General features: G+C 46.2%; 3 protein-coding genes across 5 annotated transcripts in view; 1 reads left to right on the top strand and 2 right to left on the bottom strand.

Annotated features, from left to right (window-relative positions):
- The window catches only part of LOC127616676 (cadherin-12-like), a 63,489-nt gene extending 52,740 nt beyond the window's left edge, over nucleotides 1–10,749 (top strand). For 2 of the 3 annotated variants that reach the window (XM_052088424.1, XM_052088425.1), the window contains exon 12: nucleotides 9,695–10,749. In XM_052088424.1, coding sequence (XP_051944384.1) covers nucleotides 9,695–10,302 — 608 coding nt within the window. In that variant the 3' untranslated portion in view covers nucleotides 10,303–10,749. The remainder of the gene's footprint in view (nucleotides 1–9,694) is intronic. The other variant, XM_052088426.1, reaches the window with a different exon arrangement.
- Nucleotides 1–20,271, bottom strand: part of LOC127616755 (uncharacterized) — a 187,168-nt gene that overhangs the window by 76,856 nt on the left and 90,041 nt on the right. The gene's annotated exons all lie outside the window — the stretch shown is intronic.
- The window catches only part of LOC127587603 (uncharacterized), a 98,907-nt gene that overhangs the window by 66,761 nt on the left and 11,875 nt on the right, over nucleotides 1–20,271 (bottom strand). The gene's annotated exons all lie outside the window — the stretch shown is intronic.

A 20,271-nucleotide genomic window follows, 5' to 3' on the forward strand; every position in this document is an offset into this window, starting at 1 on the left:
CTCGAAACTGCTAAGCAAAGGCTGCAAGCCTTGTCCAGTCGCCTAAAGAGGTACACGAGAGAATGAGGCCAGACGAATAAACAGGCTTTCGCAACACACCCTGCGAAAGTGTACGCTACATGGCAGGGTTCTAACAGCAGAGCAGACCCACTAAGACTGGAAACTGAAAGGTACTGGAAAGGCATATTGGAGAAGGTGCTCACACACAACAGCAGAGCACAATGGCTGGCGACACTGAGAGAGGAGTAGAGCAACCTCCTTGAACAGAACCTGGTTATCACAACAGTGGCAGACGTACAGGAAAGAGTCTCAGACATGGAAAACTGGATAGCACCAGGCCTGGACATGGTACATACAGTACCTACTGGCTAAAGAAACTCACAGCACTCCATGAGTGCCTAGCAGCACAAATGAACCAGTTGCTGAGGGATGGGACTCACCTAGGATGGCTCACCAAATGGTGAACGATCCTGATCATGAAGGATTCCCAAAGGGTGCAGTCCCATCCTACTATTGGCCAATAACCTGTCTCTCCACAACATGGAAGCTCATGTCAGGCATCATTGCAGCTAAGATAAGTGGACGCATGAATCAATATATGAGCGAAGCACAGAAGGGCATTGGTAGGAGTCCAGGGGAGCCAAACAGCTCCTGGTTGACAGAACACTCGCACAAGACTGCAGTTCCCGACATACCAAGTTCTTGACAAGTCAAGAACAAGTAGGCAGCCGTCAGCAAGTGCTCTCATGAGCCTTGCTTTTTTTTGTGTTTGTTTTGTCACTTTGTGTTTGTTGTTTCTTCGTGTGGGCCTGATGTGGACTTTTTTCAGCATTTTTGGGCCACGACATTCATCAAGGAGGAGACTCTGTGCTTGGTGGTTCTACCTTCTCGGCAGCACTGTTTTTGACTGGGGGGGAATGTCTGCGCCATTTGACTGTCGTTTCTGGACAGTCCCGGGGCGCTTAAGTCTTGTGCCTGTAATGGGCAGCATTTTTCACAGCCCCGCTTTCTCCAGCGGAGAGATCGGTGCTGTTGAACGGTCTGCGGCTAGATGGATGTAAGTCTTGAGGAGCCGATGATGAGAAGAAAGGAGCGTTAGCGCGGATTTGGAACTGGGAGTCGCAGCTTGGAGTTTGAAGCGGATCTACAGCAGTGACTTGGGATGTCATTCAGGCTTGAGAAATGTAGTTGGATGGTCACTTAGAGCAAGGTAGTCCACACTGAAGGAGTCTTACTCCCTGAGACGAGACACTGTCCACATTGTAAAAGGAAGTTGATTAAGAACTGCCAACTCCATTTTTATGCTAGCTGCGCCTGAAGAGAAGGTAATAAACCAGATGAGAAATGGAAATGTCGAAACTGGCAAAGAAAGTTAAACAAGGAAGAAAGAACAAACAAAAATGAATGGCCAACTCCAAATTGAGAATGGATGACAACGAATTGTAAAAAATGTAAAGAGAAGATCAGACAAGGCGCGAACTGATTGATATGTGCAAGTTGCAATGGGCAGTCATATTAAATATGTCACCAACACAAGACTACAAGCTGAACGGTGTAAAGCCGATAGAGATTTTAAATGTCAAGAATGTGAATGGCTGGAGAGTAGCGATCCACTAATCCAACGTATTCGATAAAAGCGAATGCTGCATATCAACTCCAATCTCAAATAAACATCATGCATTGGAAACGGATTAATGCGAGGGTGAAGCTCTTAGGATATTTTAGAAGAAAGGAATATCGATATAGCCTGTATTCAAGAAACAAAGCTTTTGCCGACTGTTTCTATATCCAGCTTCTGGAACTACGTCGCAGTTCGCCAAGACAGGGAAATTCCAGGAGAAGCGAGAGGTGGAGGTCTTGTAATCTTTATCAAGAGACAAATACCCTTTACACTAGCCCCAAATACAATCAATCTACGAGGGTTAGAAGAGCAACGTATCAAAATTCCACAACCAGATCTGGGGAACTTCACTTTCACAAATTTATACCCCCCCCCAGCTACATCGCCTTCTCTCCAACGAATCCAATATAATGAAGATGCATTTCCAGTCACGATTGAATGGAATAGTATTATCTGTGCCGATCTTAATGCCCACATAACGTGATGACTGCGGATGTTCGAGGTCAATCACTAGCAGATCAAGTCCTTGACGATAATGGGACCTTTGCAAACAATGGTTACTCCAACACAGCAAGACCCAGCTACTGGTGTCCTCTCTTCACCCGATATCACCATTGTTCATGAGGCCCAGACAGAGTTCTTCTCATGGGAGGCTGTCAACCTACTCTCATCAGACCACAAGCTGATATTCATCACAATTAGGTTTCCGGTAGCGATAAATAAATGAAAAAAGAGATTAGTTTGGGACTAGAAGTCCGGAGATGTACCAGCTTTCACAGTGGAAACAGATGAGCTGTTCAGGGACTGGCATAAAGAGAGACCACAGAAAGTCAGCAAAGAAGTAGAAACGTTTAGTAACCTTGTGTTGAAGGCAGCACAACTCAATATTGGATTAAAGGCAATAGGTTTGACAAATGAATGTTGGAAGACCAGAGAAATTACCCAAGCTGAGAAAGAAAGAGATCGGCTATGAGAGCAAGGTGGTTTCCACAAAAAGTGAAAACTTGGCTAAGGAAAGAAAGCTGGAAATTTGGCAAAGAAAGATTATCTCACTGAAGGGCAAGACACAAATGTGGAGAGTGCTTTGAAGTTTAACAAACCCAGCAAGGAAAGATCAGGCAAGAATCATTATGGATGGTGAAAAACAATTAATCAGTAATGTAGACAAAGCCAATGTGTTCGTTAAATATTACCACATAGTAAACTCCCTAAAATTAACCAAAGAAGACTGAGGAATGAAAGGCTTTACCAACGGCAAATTGCGAAAACAAGTTGATGAAGTGTCTATAAAGGTGGAATTTACAACAGAAGAGGTGAAAGCAGCAATACAAAAACTCAACCCATCAAAAGTGGCTGGACCTGACCGCATCCATTCACGCCTTCTCCACCATATCTGCGAAAATGCGCTGAAGGCCTTAACTGGCATCTTCAAAAAATCATGGTCCACACTCCAAGTCCCGCAAGAATGGCGTATTGCTAACATCTGGACCATACTAAAGCTAGGGAAAATCCTAATCAGTTAGCTAGCCACAGGCCCATATCACTAACTTGTGTGATCGGTAAAGTGATGGAAAGGCTGGTGTGCAATGGATTGCGGTATATAACAGAAGAAAGACATCCTTTGACCGAAAACCAAGCAGGGTTCAGGCCTGGAAGAAGTACAGAAGACCAGCTTTTAAGATTATCCCAGTCTATCAATGATGGCTTTCAACACAAACCGATGAAGAGGACAGTAATGGCGCTTATTGACTTTTCAAGGGCATACAATGGTGTCTAGCAAGATGCTTTGGTGTATACGATGATGGAGAAAGCAGTGCCGACACACATCATAAGATGGATACAATCATGGTTGTCGAACAGATTGAACTGGGTTACCGATGAGGGAGAGAAAAGTCGACGGCGCGTCTTCAAACAAGGTGGCCCACAAGATTCGGTACTCTCCCTGCTCCTCTTAATGTTTTATACTGTCGACTTGGCCATTTGCTGATGATGTAGTACGATGGACACAGCAATCAGGCATATACAGTAAATAGCAGAAAAAGAACTACAAACAGGACTTACAAGACTGACGGAGAAGAGTGCTAAGTGGAAGATGCAAATTCCGGCAACCAAGTCCGAAGAACTCCTTTTTCTCGACTAACACAGAAGAGGCCAATTGAAGACCATCTCTAACACTAGCAAATAGTCCATTAAAGTACAACCCCAAGCCGAAATTCCTATGGGTTACACACCCTAGACCTTACGATCTACCTGTATCACAGCTGTAAGATCAATCATTGAGTATGCTGCGCCGGCATGGAGCCCATGGATTTCTGCATCAGGGATGGAGGGACTGGAAGCGAGCCAGAGATATGCTGGAAGAGCGATTGTTGGACACGTACGCACAACCCCCCAAAGTGGCAATCTTAGCCGAAGCAGACCTACCATTGCTACCAGAGCAAAAAAACTAAGTACGATTGTTTTAGAGAAGTCATACAGGCTGAGTGAATCCAATCCTCGCCAGATGCTAGCAGAAAGAGATACCATACAGCGAACGAAGAAACAAGGGTGGAGAATTAAAGCTGAAGCGAGATGGTCAACAATCTTTTGGGAGAATAAGCCACAACATCTGCCAGGTCTCCTACCACCATGGATGATGATAGGCAACCCGGTTTTTGAATTAGAGGGAGTGAAGACCGGAGATAACGAAAAAAGGAAAATTGCGGTCGACAGATTAACCAAGAACTGGACTACATATGACAGAGTGATGTGCACGGACAGATCCACATCAGTAGCAAACATCAACGGAGGAGCAGGGATTGTGATAACAGAGGGACACCCAGCTAACCCAAATGTCCTAGCAAAAACATAATGTACCAGCAGGTGTTCCTCATACCAGGCAGAACTGAAAGTGATCGTGCGGGCCCTGAATCTCCTCCAGGATGATTGTGGGGGAAAGAAGATTAGGGTTGTTGGAGACAGTAAGGCAGTGTGACAACAGATCCAGAGTTTGAATCCCTCCACAAAGATATTGTTGAACTACTTCTTTTTCATCAAAAAAGAGTTCCCTAACCTTTACTTGGTGTCCAAGCCACTGCGGGGTGATTGGTAATGAGATGGCTAATGAACAGGCTAAAGAAAGGTCGGAGAGAAACCAAGAAGGAACAACCTGGCAGTACATGGCAGCGAAAGTGGCAATCAAACGCCATATTAAAGACCCCCCAATTCACAGCGAAAGATTGAAAGAAATCTATGGCGAGCTTGGCGAATGGTTGAATTGACAACAAGAACGACTCATGTTACGGCACGAGCAGTTTACAATGAGCAGACTACGGAGTGGTCACAATCACGACCTGCGGAAATGGCAACAGAAAATTGGTCAAGACTCCATCTGCCAAATATGTCGATTGGGGGAAGAGACAGCAGAACATGTATTGCTGGACTGTCCCGCTATTCTTCCAACAACATGAGCAAATCTGACGATGCCGGAGCAAATGGCGAGAGAACCCAAACTTGCTTACAAGGTTTGGAAGAGCTGGCGCAATAAACTGGAGAGAGAGCTGCGACAAAGTAAGTAACCTCAACAAACCCAGACTGAAGATTGCTCAATAAACAAACAAAAAACAGCAACCACAGCAATAGTAGCAACAGCAGCCAAAGCAGCAGCCATAACGGTCGGTTCCGTCACCACTTTTGTGCCTGATTTATATCAACAATCTACCCGCAGCCATCGACTCCACACAGGTCAGTCTCTTCGCGGATGACCTTGCAGTTTGGGTGCACGACACCGACCTCCATCGAGCGGAATCCAGGTTGCAACAAATCTTGCAGAGAGTGGACGAATGGAGCATGCGATGGAAGATGGACATACAGGTATCCACTCAAAAGTCGGAGAGCTCTTTCTTCTCACACCTACGAAGCAACATGGCGCCCTCCCCTGCGACTGAAGGGACAACTGACTGGGGTTATGACAAACAAACACCGAGGGCAACTTACATTGCCATGGAAAGAGCAAGTGTAGAGTATGCGGCATCAGCGTGGCTGCCCTGGATCTCACCCTCTACAATGGAAGGTCAAGACGACGCCGGTCGAGGCAATCCTGGCGGAGCAGATCTACCTTCCATAGAAACCAGGGCAAAGCAGTTAGCAGCTATTGCCATGGAAAAGTCACTCAGACTGCAGCCGACCAACCCATGATACCAGACAGCCACACAGACAATAAGAGAACCATCCATCCATCCATCCATCCATCCATCCATCCATCCATCATCTACCGCTTATCCGGGGCCGGGTCGCGGGGGCAACAGCTTTAGCAGGGAAGCCCAGACTTCCCTCTCCCTAGCTACTTCTTCCAGCTCTCCCCGGGGGATCCCGAGTCGTTCCCAGGCAAGCTGGGTGACATAGTCTCTCCAGCGTGTCCTGGGTCTTCCTCGGGGTCTCCTCCCGGTGGGACATGACCGGAACACCTCACCGGGGAGGCGCTCAGGTGGCATCCGAATCAGATGCCCAAGCCACCTCATCTGGCTCCTCTCGATGTGGAGGAGAAGCGGCTCGACTCTGAGCCCCTCCCGGATGACTGAGCTTCTCACCTTATCTCTAAGGGAGAGCCCGGACACCCTGCGGAGAAAACTCATTTCAGCCACTTGTATCCGGGATCTCGTTCTTTCGGTCACGACCCATAGCTCGTGACCATAGGTGAGGGTTGGGACGTAGATCGACCGGTAAATTGAGAGCTTCGCCCTTTGGCTCAGTATATAAGAACAATAAGAGAACGAACGACAAAAAGCAGCTGGGGAACAAATGCTGGCAAGACTGAGTCCTCGCTGTTCGGGTCGAGTAAGAAAGAAAGCTGGGCGTCAGCCAAAGATATCACTGGAAGTAGAACAGAACATGTGTTCTGGGAGCGTGAAATGGAAAATAAGCTTACCCCCCAAAAAAGTTTGTTGTCACAGTTGGCACTTTTTGTACAATTTTATTCTGATAAATATGCATGTTAATGTATTATAAGTACTATACTCGACATAATCAAAGCATTTATGTTTGTTCATGTTTATGACACTAGAGGTAAGATCGGGCCGCCCAAGCACGACCTGAAATTCGATTCGGGTCGGGCCTTAAAATGTCAATCATTTGTTCGGGTTCGGGTCGGGCTTCTCTCTCGCTGACTTCTTTTTTTTTTTCCAAGGCCGTCAATAGTTTTGGCCATGATAGACTGTGGTTCGCAAAAAAAACGAAGTCGCCTCATCACAACACATACTGTACTAAACTCTTGCAATGACAATTCAAAGAACTCCTTCCCTTCTCTGTCTACGATCCACCCATCATTATTCTTTCTTGTCTCTGCTTCTCTCTCTTATAGTGCCGCGCTAGATTCTTAAGGATGTACTGCTGCGTTGGTTTATGGCCCAATTTTCAACCCGTCAAAATGATGGACGGCCTTAATCCGTTAATGGTAGAAAATTGTCAGTGAATGTAAACTCTTCAGAAACAGAAATATAAAAGATGTAAATGTTTATACAGTCTTGTTTAACTTAGATTTCGTTCCAAAAGACAGGCTTTTCAGAAATAACCCCACCTCCCCGAGTCCTCACAAATAAAATATGAAATGTCGGGTTTGCTTTGGGCTCAGGCCTGCAAATCAAGCTAAGTGATTGGGCCCGGGCCGGGTCGGGATTAAATACCCTCGGGCCGGTTCGGGTTGGGCTCGATTTTTTTAGGACCGATCTTAGCTCTATGTCACACAAGCATGAAAATATAATTTTTGTTTGAATATGGTTTCTGCCATAAAAATTCTTAACATTTTCCAATGCTGTAAAAATATGTCGAATAAATACTACATTTCAACATATATAGCCTGCGACACGTTCCGATTAGCAGAGTGGGATGCCAGCCTGCCAGGCAGGTGGGTGTTGTAAGAAGAAACGGAATTTCATGTCCAACTCACAGAAGGAACTGGCAAAGAATGGCAATCTGAAGGACTGAGAGAAGCATTTTAAAACGGTACACATCAGCTAAGAAAGTTAACATACTGCAAAAGTGCATCCTGTGCCTCGTCCATCTTTACGGTCGTTATGGCTGTTACTCATTACTGCATGCATGTGTAAGTGTGTGTATGTGCACGTGTGTGGTTACGGGTCGATCGCGGGAGGCTGGTCGCCCGAAAAATAGAGCTTTGGTCAAAAAAGGTTGGGCGGCCCTGCTCTACAGGATGCACTGCAGGTGAAAAAAAAAACATTTAATCGGGAAGGCTCATTGTGTATTTGTAGCCAACTTCGTCATTTTGATCGTAGGCTCATACAACTAATATATACATGTGCATACATACAAATATGTACATACAGCGTGTGTTGCCTTCTTTCTGAGGCTTTTTTTTGGTTGCGGCTCCAGACACATTTGTTTTTTCTGGTCCAATATGGCTCTTTCAACATTTTGGGTTGACGCCCCCTGCCCTAGGTCGAAAGAGCTACTGTCCCCCACCCCCTCAACTTCCCATTTCTTTGCCCAACATAAGCTGGGACCCTGCAGCACAAACACAAACCTGATGACTACAAGTGGCAGAGAAAAGTCTGATGTAATATGTACACCGAGCTAAATATTAGCTACTGCCGAGTGTTGGGTCTCTCTCTCCCTTTCTCACTCCCTCTCTTGCGCTGTTTTTCTTTTGCTCTTGACAACAATGCTTATGATGTAAGTAACAATCATTAACATTTGAAACGGTAATCCTAATCATTCTCTACTCCTCATTCCCATTTTTCCCACATGCATTGGTACCCCAGTCCAGTACATTGTTTGAGTGTACTCTGGCATGTACTGTATATATGAAAAAAATAGTGCCATTGTCCTCCCCAATGAGATCATGTGCTGTGTGGATGTGAACACAACCCTGCCAAATTTGATTGATTAATAAAAGGCCTAGTATAGAAAATTAGGCTTTACATTGGTAAAAATCATGTCCTTCGCTCTATTCTCAAGGGCGGTTGAATGCTGCAGCTTATTTCAATATCCAAGTATCCAACTGAAAATTCTTCAGAACAATTGTATTTAGCAGAATGCACGAAAACCACGGCCCCGCTCAATGCACATAGAGCACATTTGACAATAAAGTTGACTTGAACTCGAAGTTGAACTTGAAATGTCAACTGTGAGTCAAACACGAATTACCTTTCTTATTGCTTCACGTCCCAACACATCTGGCTATATTTTCATCAGTGCTCCTCCATCTCATTTTGCACATTCTCCATGATGATGGATGGACTGGAGTGCAGCCAATTACATGGAACAATACAATAAATCAAGAGCTGAATCAAAATTGTCATATTTACATGTTAAGTCACCCACTGTAATTATCTTTTCCAATTACTATTTACTTGTAGCTTATTTATCAGATATCAGATTTATCAGATTTATCAGAGTGTCAGAGATTTTCTCGGACAAAGTTAAAGAAACGACTCGGCACACAGGAAAATTGTCTTCAATATCGGCGGAAGCGGACCTCTGAGAGCGAACGATGGTTGTTGCTCCGTGATCACACTCAAAGTCCGTCTCCGCGAGTTCGACATTTTATTGTAACATGCAAAATACAAGAAAAACACTGCCCCCGATATTTGCATGCCGTACTCCCGGTCGGGCCCCTCAGCAGTGATTGGTTACCTGTTTTTCATACTTGAACCATCAGTACATTGGCACCTTTTCTGTCTGGTCTACATTGAATCAACATGTTGCAGACTTTGCGGATGGCCAATGTCGCCTGGGCACGACGGGTGTTCTCACCTCGTCTTTTGTTGCTCAACCGCTGTTCCCGAATTATTCATTCCCCTTTTGTGACCGAGTTTCGCCTTCTCCCCTGTGGTTTCCCACCTGTATCGACGTGCTAATGTGGACTTCAACAGCCCTCCGGCCAGATGGCCGGCGCCTTTGTGTGCAGGCTTTTGGGGGTGCTGGAATTGCACCCAAACGCTTCAATGTGCCCAAGTAAATGAAACTTTAAACATGATAAAATTTTGCTCATTTGCAACGCTGATCTGCCCGCAGACAACAGAGTAAAATATAAAAAGTTTGTATTGTGACCTTTTTCACGTTTTCTTTGTTTTGCAGTTATTCCTGTACTCTATATTGGCAGAAGACACCATAAAGACAAAGAGGCTGTCATGACATCACAAGAAGATATATGTGATAATGTCATTCATTACGATGATGAGGGTGGTGGCGAGGAAGATACTCATGCCTTTGAAATCGGCACCCTCTGTAAGACACGATCAGAACACGTACAAACGAACAGTATAACCGCCAAGAAGGACAAAAACAATTATGGTCACGGGGTTCTGTTGCATCTAAGGACTCGCAATGATGAAGTCAAGTCACCAGATATCCATCAGCAAACCGCCAGCATTATCTCCCCTGTTAACAGCCAGTCGGTTGTTCCCTGTTGCAGAGTGACTCAGGGTAAATGTGAAATAATCCGAGAGTTCATTGAAGAGCGCGTGGGGGAGAGTCAGAAGTCGGCTGTATCAGCCTATGACTCGTTTGTCACATCTGCCTCTGAAGATCATTGTTCTGTGGCAGGCTCCCTTTGTTCTATAGCAGAGTCCTGGGTAATTGATGATTTAGGAGATTTGAGCTCCCTTGGGGATTGGGGACTGTCCTACAAATCATTAGCTAGTATCTATGGGAGACAGGCCCCTACTGTGTCTGAAGAGAGCTAATATGGATAGTAGATAGTAGATATGGGGTCTTGGTGGGACTTTTTTACAGGCATTCTAATGAAAGGACATAGCTAGAGTGAGGTAGAATTGGTATTAGCATTACAAAGACTATCTTGAATCAAAGTTCTTTCAATGACACACAAGATTGACACACAAGATTAAGCTTATCATACATTTCCTTTGTAGACACTTGATATCACAAAACTACACTAATTTTCTTCGGCAGCAAACAACCATTTTTGCGCCACGGACCGGTTTCACTTCAAGAGATATTTTAACTCATTTGATGCCAGCAGCTTTTCTCAAATTGGGAGAGCCGTGCCAGTTGTTTTTGACCATTTTGACAAATTTTTGAAGGCCTACAGAAAATTTAGTTCTATAGCTATGTATGCATGGAACCTACCATAGAATGTTTTAGCCATCTTCTTTCATCAAGAAAAAAGATTTCATCAGGAAAACACATTTCTAACTTGTACTATTCTTTAACAGCAGTTGAACATTGGTAGGTTTCTTGAACATACTCGTTTCCAAGAACAATTCTAAGAAAAATAGCTTTTTATGAAAGGACGTATTTCAAGCAGAACTTACACTTGAATGCTACTTGTTTTTGGCATTTGTGATACCTCAAATATCTAAATAATGCTTTCCTACTAAATAACATAACACAAAAAGGGCACTTTGATTGCAAAATAACAGTTTATTGCAGTGAAAACCACTGCCCTGATGCATGAACTTTGCACGAACTTTTCATGAACGTTGAACTACATCCACTTGAGATCGTGTACTGTGGCAAACACACACACTCCAGGTGTACACAACAGGTGTAGGACAGTGGAGTCCTTAAATAGTGCATCTATAGATTACCGATTGCCAGCAGGTGCGCTAGGAAGACCGCTCATGCTACCTGCTGGCCAGACCGCAAAAACCGAAACGTGACAGTAACGCCCCCCCTCAACGGACGCCTCCTGGCGGACCACCCAGCTTCGACGGGTACGCTGCGTGGAAAGCCCGGAGCAGGGACGGGTCTAAGATCCAGGAGCGGGGGATCCACTGCCGATCCTCTGGGCCGTAGCCTTCCCAGTCAACCAAGTACTGAAAACCCCTACCCCTGCGCCGAGAGTCCAAGATTTCACGCACGGTGTACACCGGTTCACCTTCGACGATTCGTGGAGGAGGCGGCGACATGGGCGGAGGAGCCAGGGGACTGGTGGCCACCGGCTTCAACAGGGAAACATGGAAGACGGGGTGCACCTTCATGGTGGGCGGCAGTCAGAGCTTGACGGAGACGGGGCTGAGGACCGATTCCACCTCGAACAGTCCAGTAAAGCGAGGCCCCAACTTGCGAGATGTACCGGCGAGTCGCAGATCCTTAGTCGCCAGCCACACCTTCTGTCCCACCTGATAGCTGGGTGCTGGGCGTCGGCGGAGGTCAGCGATCTGCCGGTTCCGCAGAGCAGTGCGTGACAGTGCTGCTCTGGTTCTCCTTCCATACGCGATGAGCCCGTCGTAGATGCAGCTGTATGGATGGGAGTTCCACCTGACCCTCCTGGGAAGGAAACAGAGGAGGTTGGTAACCATAAGCCGCCATGAAAGGTGACCGACCGGGAGCTGATGAGACGAGGGTGTTGTAGGCGTACTCCACCCAAGGCAGGTGAGCCGACCACGAGGAGGGGCGATGGAGGCAAACACAGCGCAGAGCTGCCTCCAAGTCCTGGTTCATGCGCTCAGTTTGGCCATTGGATTGTGGGTGGTAACCGGAAGACAGACTCGCCGTGGCCCCCATGGCCTGACAGAAACGTTTCCATACCCTGGAGACGAATTGAGGACCCCAGTCAGACACAATGTCCACAGGAATCCCATGAAGACGTGTCTCACGAGATGATCGGCGGTTTCCTGGGCAGAGGGCAACTTGGACAATGCAACAAAATGGGCAGATTTAGAGAAGCGGTCAACTATGGTGAGTATGACTGATTTTCCCCGGGAAGGAGGCAGGCCGGTAACAAAATCCAGGGAAATGTGGGACCATGGTCGAGACGGAGCAGGCAGTGGTTGCAGCAACCCAGCCGGTAGTTGGTGGGACGCCTTACTGCATGCGCAGGTGGAACAGGCCTTGACATAGTCCTGCGCATCTTTGCGTAGCTCCGGCCACCAAAACAGCTGCGACATGAGGTCCAAGGTCCGGTTCACCCCTGGATGGCATGCCACCTTAGAAGTGTGCCCCCACTGTAACACCTCCGTGCGCAGAGGTGGGGGTACAAAAAGTTTCCCTGCCGGACAACCAGCCGGGACTTGAACTCTGTTCTGGGCCTCCTTGACCCCATGTTCAACAGCCCACCTCAGTGCCCCCACAATACAATGGTCCGGAACAATGCTTTGGGGTTCGTTGTTCCTCTCCCCAGGGTCACGGATACGGGAGACTGCATCTGGTTGAATGTTTTTTGAGCCCGGGCAGTAGGTGAGCGTGAAATTGAAGCGAGTGAGGAGAAGCGCCTACGGTGCTTGGCGGGAGTTTAGTCTCTTGGCTGAACGGATGTAGGCAAGGTTCTTGTGATCGGTGTACACCGTGAATGGCTCTTCAGTCCCTTCGAGCCAATGTCGCCATTCTTGCAGTGCCAAAACTACTGCTAGCAGTTCACGGTTTCCCACGTCGTTGTTGGCTTCGGCTGGGCTGAGGCGACGAGAGAAAAAGGTGCAAGGGTGGAGTCTTTGGTTGACTGGGGATCGCTGCGATAAGACGGCTCCCACGCCGGATTCCGAGGCGTCCACCTCTACGACAAACGGATAGGAGGGGTTAGGATGCTGCAATACTGGAGGGTTTGTGAAGGCTTGCTTTAATTCGGAGAACGCGTTGTCAGCATCAGTGTCCCACCTAAAGGGGATCTTGACAGAAGTTAACCGGGTCAAAGGCAGGGCTCTCTGGCTGTAGTTGCGAATGAAGCGGCGGTAAAAATTGGCGAAACCCAGGAAACGTTGCAACTGTTTTCTATTGGTGGGCGTGGGCCAGTCTACTACGGCCTTAACTTTGGCTACGTCAGCTCTCAGCTGACCCTTCTCGATAATAAACCCCAGAAAGGAGATCGACTCGACGTGAAACTCACACTTTTCTGCTTTTACGAATAACCGGTTTTCTAATAGACGCTGCAAAACCAGCCTGACATGGTGTTGATGTTCTGCAAGAGTCCGGGAAAAAATTAAGATGTCATCCAAATAAACAAAACAAAACAGGTTCAGAAAATCGCTTAATATGTCGTTAATGAGACACTGCAATACCGCGGGCGCGTTGGTTAGCCCAAATGGCATGACTAAGTATTCGAAGTGCCCTAATGGTGTCTTAAATGCTGTCTTCCATTCGTCCCCCTCACGAATACGGACCAGATGGTAAGCGCTTCGTAAATCGAGTTTGAAGAATATAGTGGCGGAGTGGAGGGGGGCGAACGCCGAATCTAACAGCGGAAGTGGGTATTTCTTGATAGTGATTTCGTTTAGGCCCCGATAATCGACACACGGGCGTAACGTCTTGTCTTTCTTTTCGATAAAGAAGAATCCGGCCCCCAATGGGGATTTAGACGGCCGATTGAGGCCAGCCGAGAGTGAGCTATCGATGTATTCTCTCAGCGCCTCTTGGTCCGGCTGAGAAACCTGATATAAACGGGAATTCGGGAGTGGGGCGTTCTCTATCAGGTCGATGGCGCAGTCGTAGGGCCGGTGAGGCGGTAAGGACTGGGCACGGTCTTTACTAAACACTAGGCGCATGTCATGGTAAATACGCGGAACATTATCCAGACAAATAACTAATGGTGGCTCGTTACGGGTCAGCCCTCTCTTTTCTGCCGCCGAGCGCAAACAGTGGGTATAGCAAAATGAGCTCCAATTCTCGATTGCCGGACGTTCCCAGGAAATGACAGGGTTATGTTCGCGCAGCCACGGCAACCCCAACACTAAGGGCACGGATCGAGACCACATGAGATAGAATCTTCGGTATTCAATGTGATTGCCCGATAATATTAGTTTCACCGGCGCTGTGATTTCTTTTACTTTCGCCAGGAGTCGCCCGTCAAGATCGTGAACCCGCTTTTTCTCTCTTAGGACCTCAACTGGGTTCCTTAGCTAAGTTGGGGTCTAAAAAACAATTGTCCGCCCCAGAGTCCACCAAAGCCCGAACAGAAATGACCCGTAACGGACCAGAAAGAGTACCGTCCAACTCGAGTCTTGGTGGATGTCCCGGACGGAGATCCTCTCGTCTCGACTCCCGTGACGCAATACCGGGCACAAACTCACAGTTTTCGGGGCGCCCGGACGGGTGGGCCAGTGTCAAGGAACAGTTGGCAACCCGGTGTCCGGGTTGACCGCAGTAGAAGCAGCCCCGATCCCGAATCCAACGCTTTCTCTCCGCTGGTCCCAGGCGTCCGCCTCCTAGCTGCATGGGCTCCTCCTCTGCGTCGGCTGGATCGGAACACGAATGACGCTCGGGTCCGGATGGTCGCCAGGACTCGTGCTCAGCCGGCCGACGACCCGCACGTCGGGGTGGAAAACGGGTAGTTCCTCGTTCTTCCATGCGTTCCCTCTCACTCTCCCGCATGCGGTTGTCCACAACGAGGGCCAAATCGATGAGCTCCTCCAAGTTGGTGACATCATCGCGGGTTGCCAGTTCGTCCTTTAACGCAGCACTTAACCCGCGGCGAAACAAACCACACAGGGCGCGGTCCCCGTAACCGCTACGGGCAGCCAAAGTGCGAAAAGAGATGGAGTATTCGGCAACGAATTGTCGTCCTTGCCGAATAGCTAATAGCCGACCTTCGGCCTCCCTTCCCATAACCGGATGTTGAAACACGCGACAAAACTCGGCGACAAACTCTGGGAAGGAAGACCGAAGCCCGGGTTGAGCATTGCTGATCTCTACTGCCCAAGACGCCACCTGACCAGTCAACAGGCTCATAATAAACGCCACCTTTGTGCTATCTTTCTCGTACGTAGCAGGTTGCTGGTCGAATATCAGAGAGCACTGGTGTAAGAATTGTTTGCAGAGTGCCTGCTCTCCCCCGTAACGAGGGGGGTGGGGGAGATTGGCCTCTCGCCCTACGATCGGGAAAGAGGGTGTCTCGGATGAAACCGCAGGGACCCTTTGTGAACACAATATTTCCAGTCGCTGGGCTAAGACAGTGACTGCCTCCCGGAGCTCCGTGAGCTCCTGTCTTTGCTGGCCCACTAGTTGCCCCTGGCTGGTCAAGGCGGTCATGATCTTGTTAATGTCTACAGGATCCATGTGGTGGGAGTATTCTGTTAAGGACTCGGATAAACCGAGTTTGGGGGGGGATCCAAAAAACGTAGACAGAAACAAGGTCTCCGAAGTAAAGACAACTTAATGTCTTAATCGCACCGAAAATAAGGCGAGAACATAAAGCGCTGGTCCACAATGAGGACCAGGAGGTAAATCCAAACGAATAACAAAAGGTGCTTCCACAAAAGAGCAAGAAAGGAAAGTAAAGTCCGCAAACTATGAACGAAAAACAATGTAACACCTTGTACATGCACAAAAAGCCATATCGTCAAAATAAAACAGTACTTACAGAAAACTTGGTACCGAGAACTATATGCGAAATCGCGACGAGGTCAAAAGCCACAAAGTCAATGAACAGTGAGGATGGCAATGCCATAAACAATACTCCCACAACAGGTGTAGGATGGTGGAGTCCTTAAATAGTGCATCTATAGATTACCGATTGCCAGCAGGTGCGCTAGGAAGACCGCTCATGCCACCTGCTGTCTAGACCGCAAAACCGAAACGTGACATTGAGTCCGTGACTTATGTCTCTTTAGTGACGTCGATCAGCCAAATCCATGGTTTCAGTTAGTAATTGAACACGGATTCCAGTTTTCTCCAAGTTGTTGACTATCCTGCTGTAACACTCCAAACCCGCAACAGTTTGTGGTTGAGCACAGTCTGAGTCTGAGTGTTGCACATCTGCGTTATGCCATCCTTAGACCGGCAGCCTCGTCCAATAGAGCCGCTCCCGTCGGTTGAATTTTAGATAGATCAGGAAACTGCTCACACCAAACAGCAGCATACCTGTTATCGGAAGGCCGAAAATGTAGATGTCGTCCAAATCCTCAATGGACAGTGTTGACAGGCACACCATTCTCCGCTTCCTCCAAGGATCTAGGGTGTACCAGCAAAAGTCCCCGAGGGGCAAGTAGGCTCCCCACTACCTGCTCTTCTCATCGAGAAAATGTTGTCGATGGCATCGAGAGACCAGCCAACCAATTCCATGTTTGTTTTTAGGATGAAAATATGACAGGAGGCTAGGAAAAGTCAGACATAAGACACCACAAGGACTGAGGGTTGGGGTGGGGGACAGCGCAGAAAGCAAAAAGTGTCCGCCTTCGTCGAGAGCCAACCAAGAGGTTGTTGGCATGAAATGAACTAAATAGGACTGACGCTATTGTCTCTGTGCTATTCTTGGAAGTCGTGGGCCACTCGTATCATAATTTGGCATGTTCCCCTTTTTGAAGAAGTTGTGCAAGCTTGGCCTACTTTTCCGATGAGCATTTTGACAGAGGTTTTGATTTTCAAAATAAAACTTCTTTCAGACTGCGAACACACAACAAAACTCTACCAGCACAGACTTTACACTTTATGTATGACTTTGTTGTTCAGATCTACTTTTTCTATTGTATCTTTGCTTTTTTTACCTGCTGTATTTATTTATTTATTTCAAATAAAAGATAGAATAGTGCTTTTCCGGCTTTGCATGCCTCTAAGCCACGTATATGTCTTCCACCATTTTCCGACAATAGACCAGCTAGTATTTAAGCCTGGAACATAATACAGTACGTTCGATTTGGTGTTCAGGCTGTGCGTTTATGAGTTTAGACAAGCTAACAAGGAAGAAAACAAATATTCAGTCCAAGTTTTGGAAGTATGGAAGACCCTAAAATGAAGACACTTCGAAAGGAAACTCTATTAAATGTTAATGAATGTTTTCATCAATTTCAGTTAGTGTTTAGATGATTCTAATGCTCAGGAAATCTGAGAATTTTCTCAAATTAACACCTTTTGTGGTGCTCACCTGTGGAACAAATTCCCCAGAATACTTGAGGTCTGTTAAAACTGTGAATTTATTTCAATCAGGGCTGAAAACATTATTCTTTATTCCTGTGAAGACTAAGATTTTTTATTATTATTTATTATTTATTATTTATTTATTTATTTTTATTAGTAGAGATGCCAAAATAAAGGAACCAAAAATTATGAAGGAAAAAAACTGAGGGAATGCATAAAAGTTAAAATCACTGGTTTTGACCAGGGATCAAACTATATTTGGCTGAAATTTGTATCAAATTCAGAAGGTATCTCTGAACTAGTAAACCCAAGTTATTCACTCTATATCACTCCCCTGAATATCAAAAACACAAATACGATAATATACCAATTCATTTGGTGCAACAAAAACTACTACTGTATATAAAAAAAATAGCAACTTGTAAACGAATACAATAGATGGGGTTTAAAAACAACAGACTTTGAATCTATGCTTGATGTTTTTCGAATTTATTAGACAAAAGCATTTCGAGACCAAGCAGATTCTTTATCCCCAAAATATATTTGTCAAGTCGTGGGCTTAGGGTTTTTTTTAATGTGATTTTGAAATATCCAAGTTACAAATTAGATTATCTGAATATCATAAACAGATATTAAATCTTTGAAGTTGGTATTTACCCACACTGTCATGTTCCGTATTGGGCAGCAGGTGGCAGACGTTCCATTTCGGCCGCCTGCACACCTGCTGCCTATTTGTCGGTGACTGCACCTGCTATATCTAGGCGCTCCAGCGGTAGACTCACTGCCGGAGTATCGCATGCTGTGCCACTGCTGTTGCCCATGTATTTTAGAAAGCGCTACTGATGTACCATTACTGACCTTTACATTCTTCCACGTAATTTGTGAATACAAATCGTAAATTGCCTAATCAATTCCCTTGCCGTTTTTTGCAAGCGCTATTTGTTGTCTCATTATATTGTTTCCTGGTTTTCATTAGTAACCGGCGCTTTCTGTTAGACGGTATTATTTTGGTTTGTAATAAATATTACTTTGTGAAAAGACCCTTTTTTCGGTGTCTGCTATATCGGGGATCCGCTTATTCTCGCTTTTGATGTTAAATACGATTCAATTTCCTTTTTTTTCGTTTCGAGCAAAACGAGACACACACTTTTGCACTGCATAGCTTCACCCTATGGAACAACAGAGTAATTAAATCTAAAAAGAAAACTCCATGTTTAGAAATGGTACGAAAAATACATTATCTTTATTATAGATATATCAGGGGGACTCCGTGGTCCGGTGGTTAGCACGTCAACCTCACAGTGCAGAGGTATCGGGTTCAATTCCAGCTCGTGGCCTCCCTGTGAGGAGTCTGCATGTTCTCCATGGGCCTGCGTAGGTTTTCCGAAAACATTCCAAAAAATGCATGGCAGGTTGATTGAACGCTCTAAATCATAGGTGTCAAACTCAGGTCCTGGAGGGCCGCTGTCCTGCATGTTTTCGATGTCTTCCTGTTGCAACACACCTGATTCAAATGAACAGGTTCAATGTCAGGCTTCCGCAGAGCTGGCTGATGATCTGATAATTTGAATCCAGTGTGTTTCAACAGGGAGACTTGGAAAACATGCAGGATAGCGCCAGGACCTGAGTTTGACACCTATGCTCTAAATTGTCCCGAGGTGTGAGAGTAAGGGTGGATGGTTGTTCGTCTCTGTGTGCCCTGCGATTCGCTGCCAACCTGTTCAGGGTGTCCCCCCCCCCCCCGCCCCGACCCGACCCGAAGATGGCTGGGATAGGCTCTGGTACCCCACGTGAGCCTTATGAGGATAAGCGGATCGGACAATGGATAGATGGATTGATATATGAGATAACTGCGATTGGCTGGCAACCGATTCAGGGTGTCCCCCGCCTACTGCCCGGAGACAGCTGGGATGGGCTCCAGCACCCCCCGCGACCCTAGTGAGGATCAAGCGGTACGGAAAATGAATGAATGAATATATGAGATATATGGCCCATTTCTGAGTCTGGCAGAATTTGAGAGAGAATTGAACATTACAACTTCTATGAGTGAATATATGAGTTTGTAAAGCTGTCCACAAATCCTTATTAAACATCCATCCATCTATTTTCCAAACCGCTTAATCCTCACTAGGGTCGCAGATGGTGCTGGAGCCTATCCCAGCCGTCTTCGGGCAGTAGGCGGGGGACACCCTGAACCAGTTGCCAGCCATCTAAATTACTCTAGATGTCACATTACGGCGTGGAGGTGGACCCCAAAAAGCAGGCAGGGTGTATTTGAAGAAGTGTACTGATAAAACGCAGAAAACTAAATCCTAAACAAACAAAGTCCAACGTAACAAACAAAAACCATGACTTAAACAAAAACTATCAATAACCAAAACACAACTAGAACAAACGTGACAGCAGCAAAGGAACAGTAAACAAACAAACATGACAGTAGCAAGAGCAAACAATGACCTGGGAGCCTTTTTAAAGCGTTAATTACCTGTGACCAACATTTGTGCAGCTGCCGGAGGAGCCCTACAGTGCCACCTGTTGGTCCCTAAACCGAATCAAGACACTAAAAGACAGATCTTGATGCCAAACATTCAATCAAATCTCATTTTCCTTAAACACAAGAAATGTAATGATAAAAATATTAATCAAATATTTAAATTGAAACTATTTCCTGATTGTGAAATAAGTGGTCAATACCATAACAATGAAAATAAAATCACGAAATAACATGTACACTTTTCAAAATGGCCAACACCTCCTAAAATAAAGAAATTCCATTTAAAATTGTACATGGACACAACCCAGCAGCAGCAATGTTGAAAACACGATTTGGGTTTGAGGTGCAGCAGTTTGGCTTTTGCTCTTAAGAGGAAGAAAACATTGAACATCTATTTTTCTCATGATGTTAGACA

The sequence above is a fragment of the Hippocampus zosterae genome, chromosome 15 (genome assembly GCF_025434085.1).
Source record: "Hippocampus zosterae strain Florida chromosome 15, ASM2543408v3, whole genome shotgun sequence".
In the NCBI taxonomy this organism is placed as follows: domain Eukaryota; kingdom Metazoa; phylum Chordata; class Actinopteri; order Syngnathiformes; family Syngnathidae; genus Hippocampus; species Hippocampus zosterae.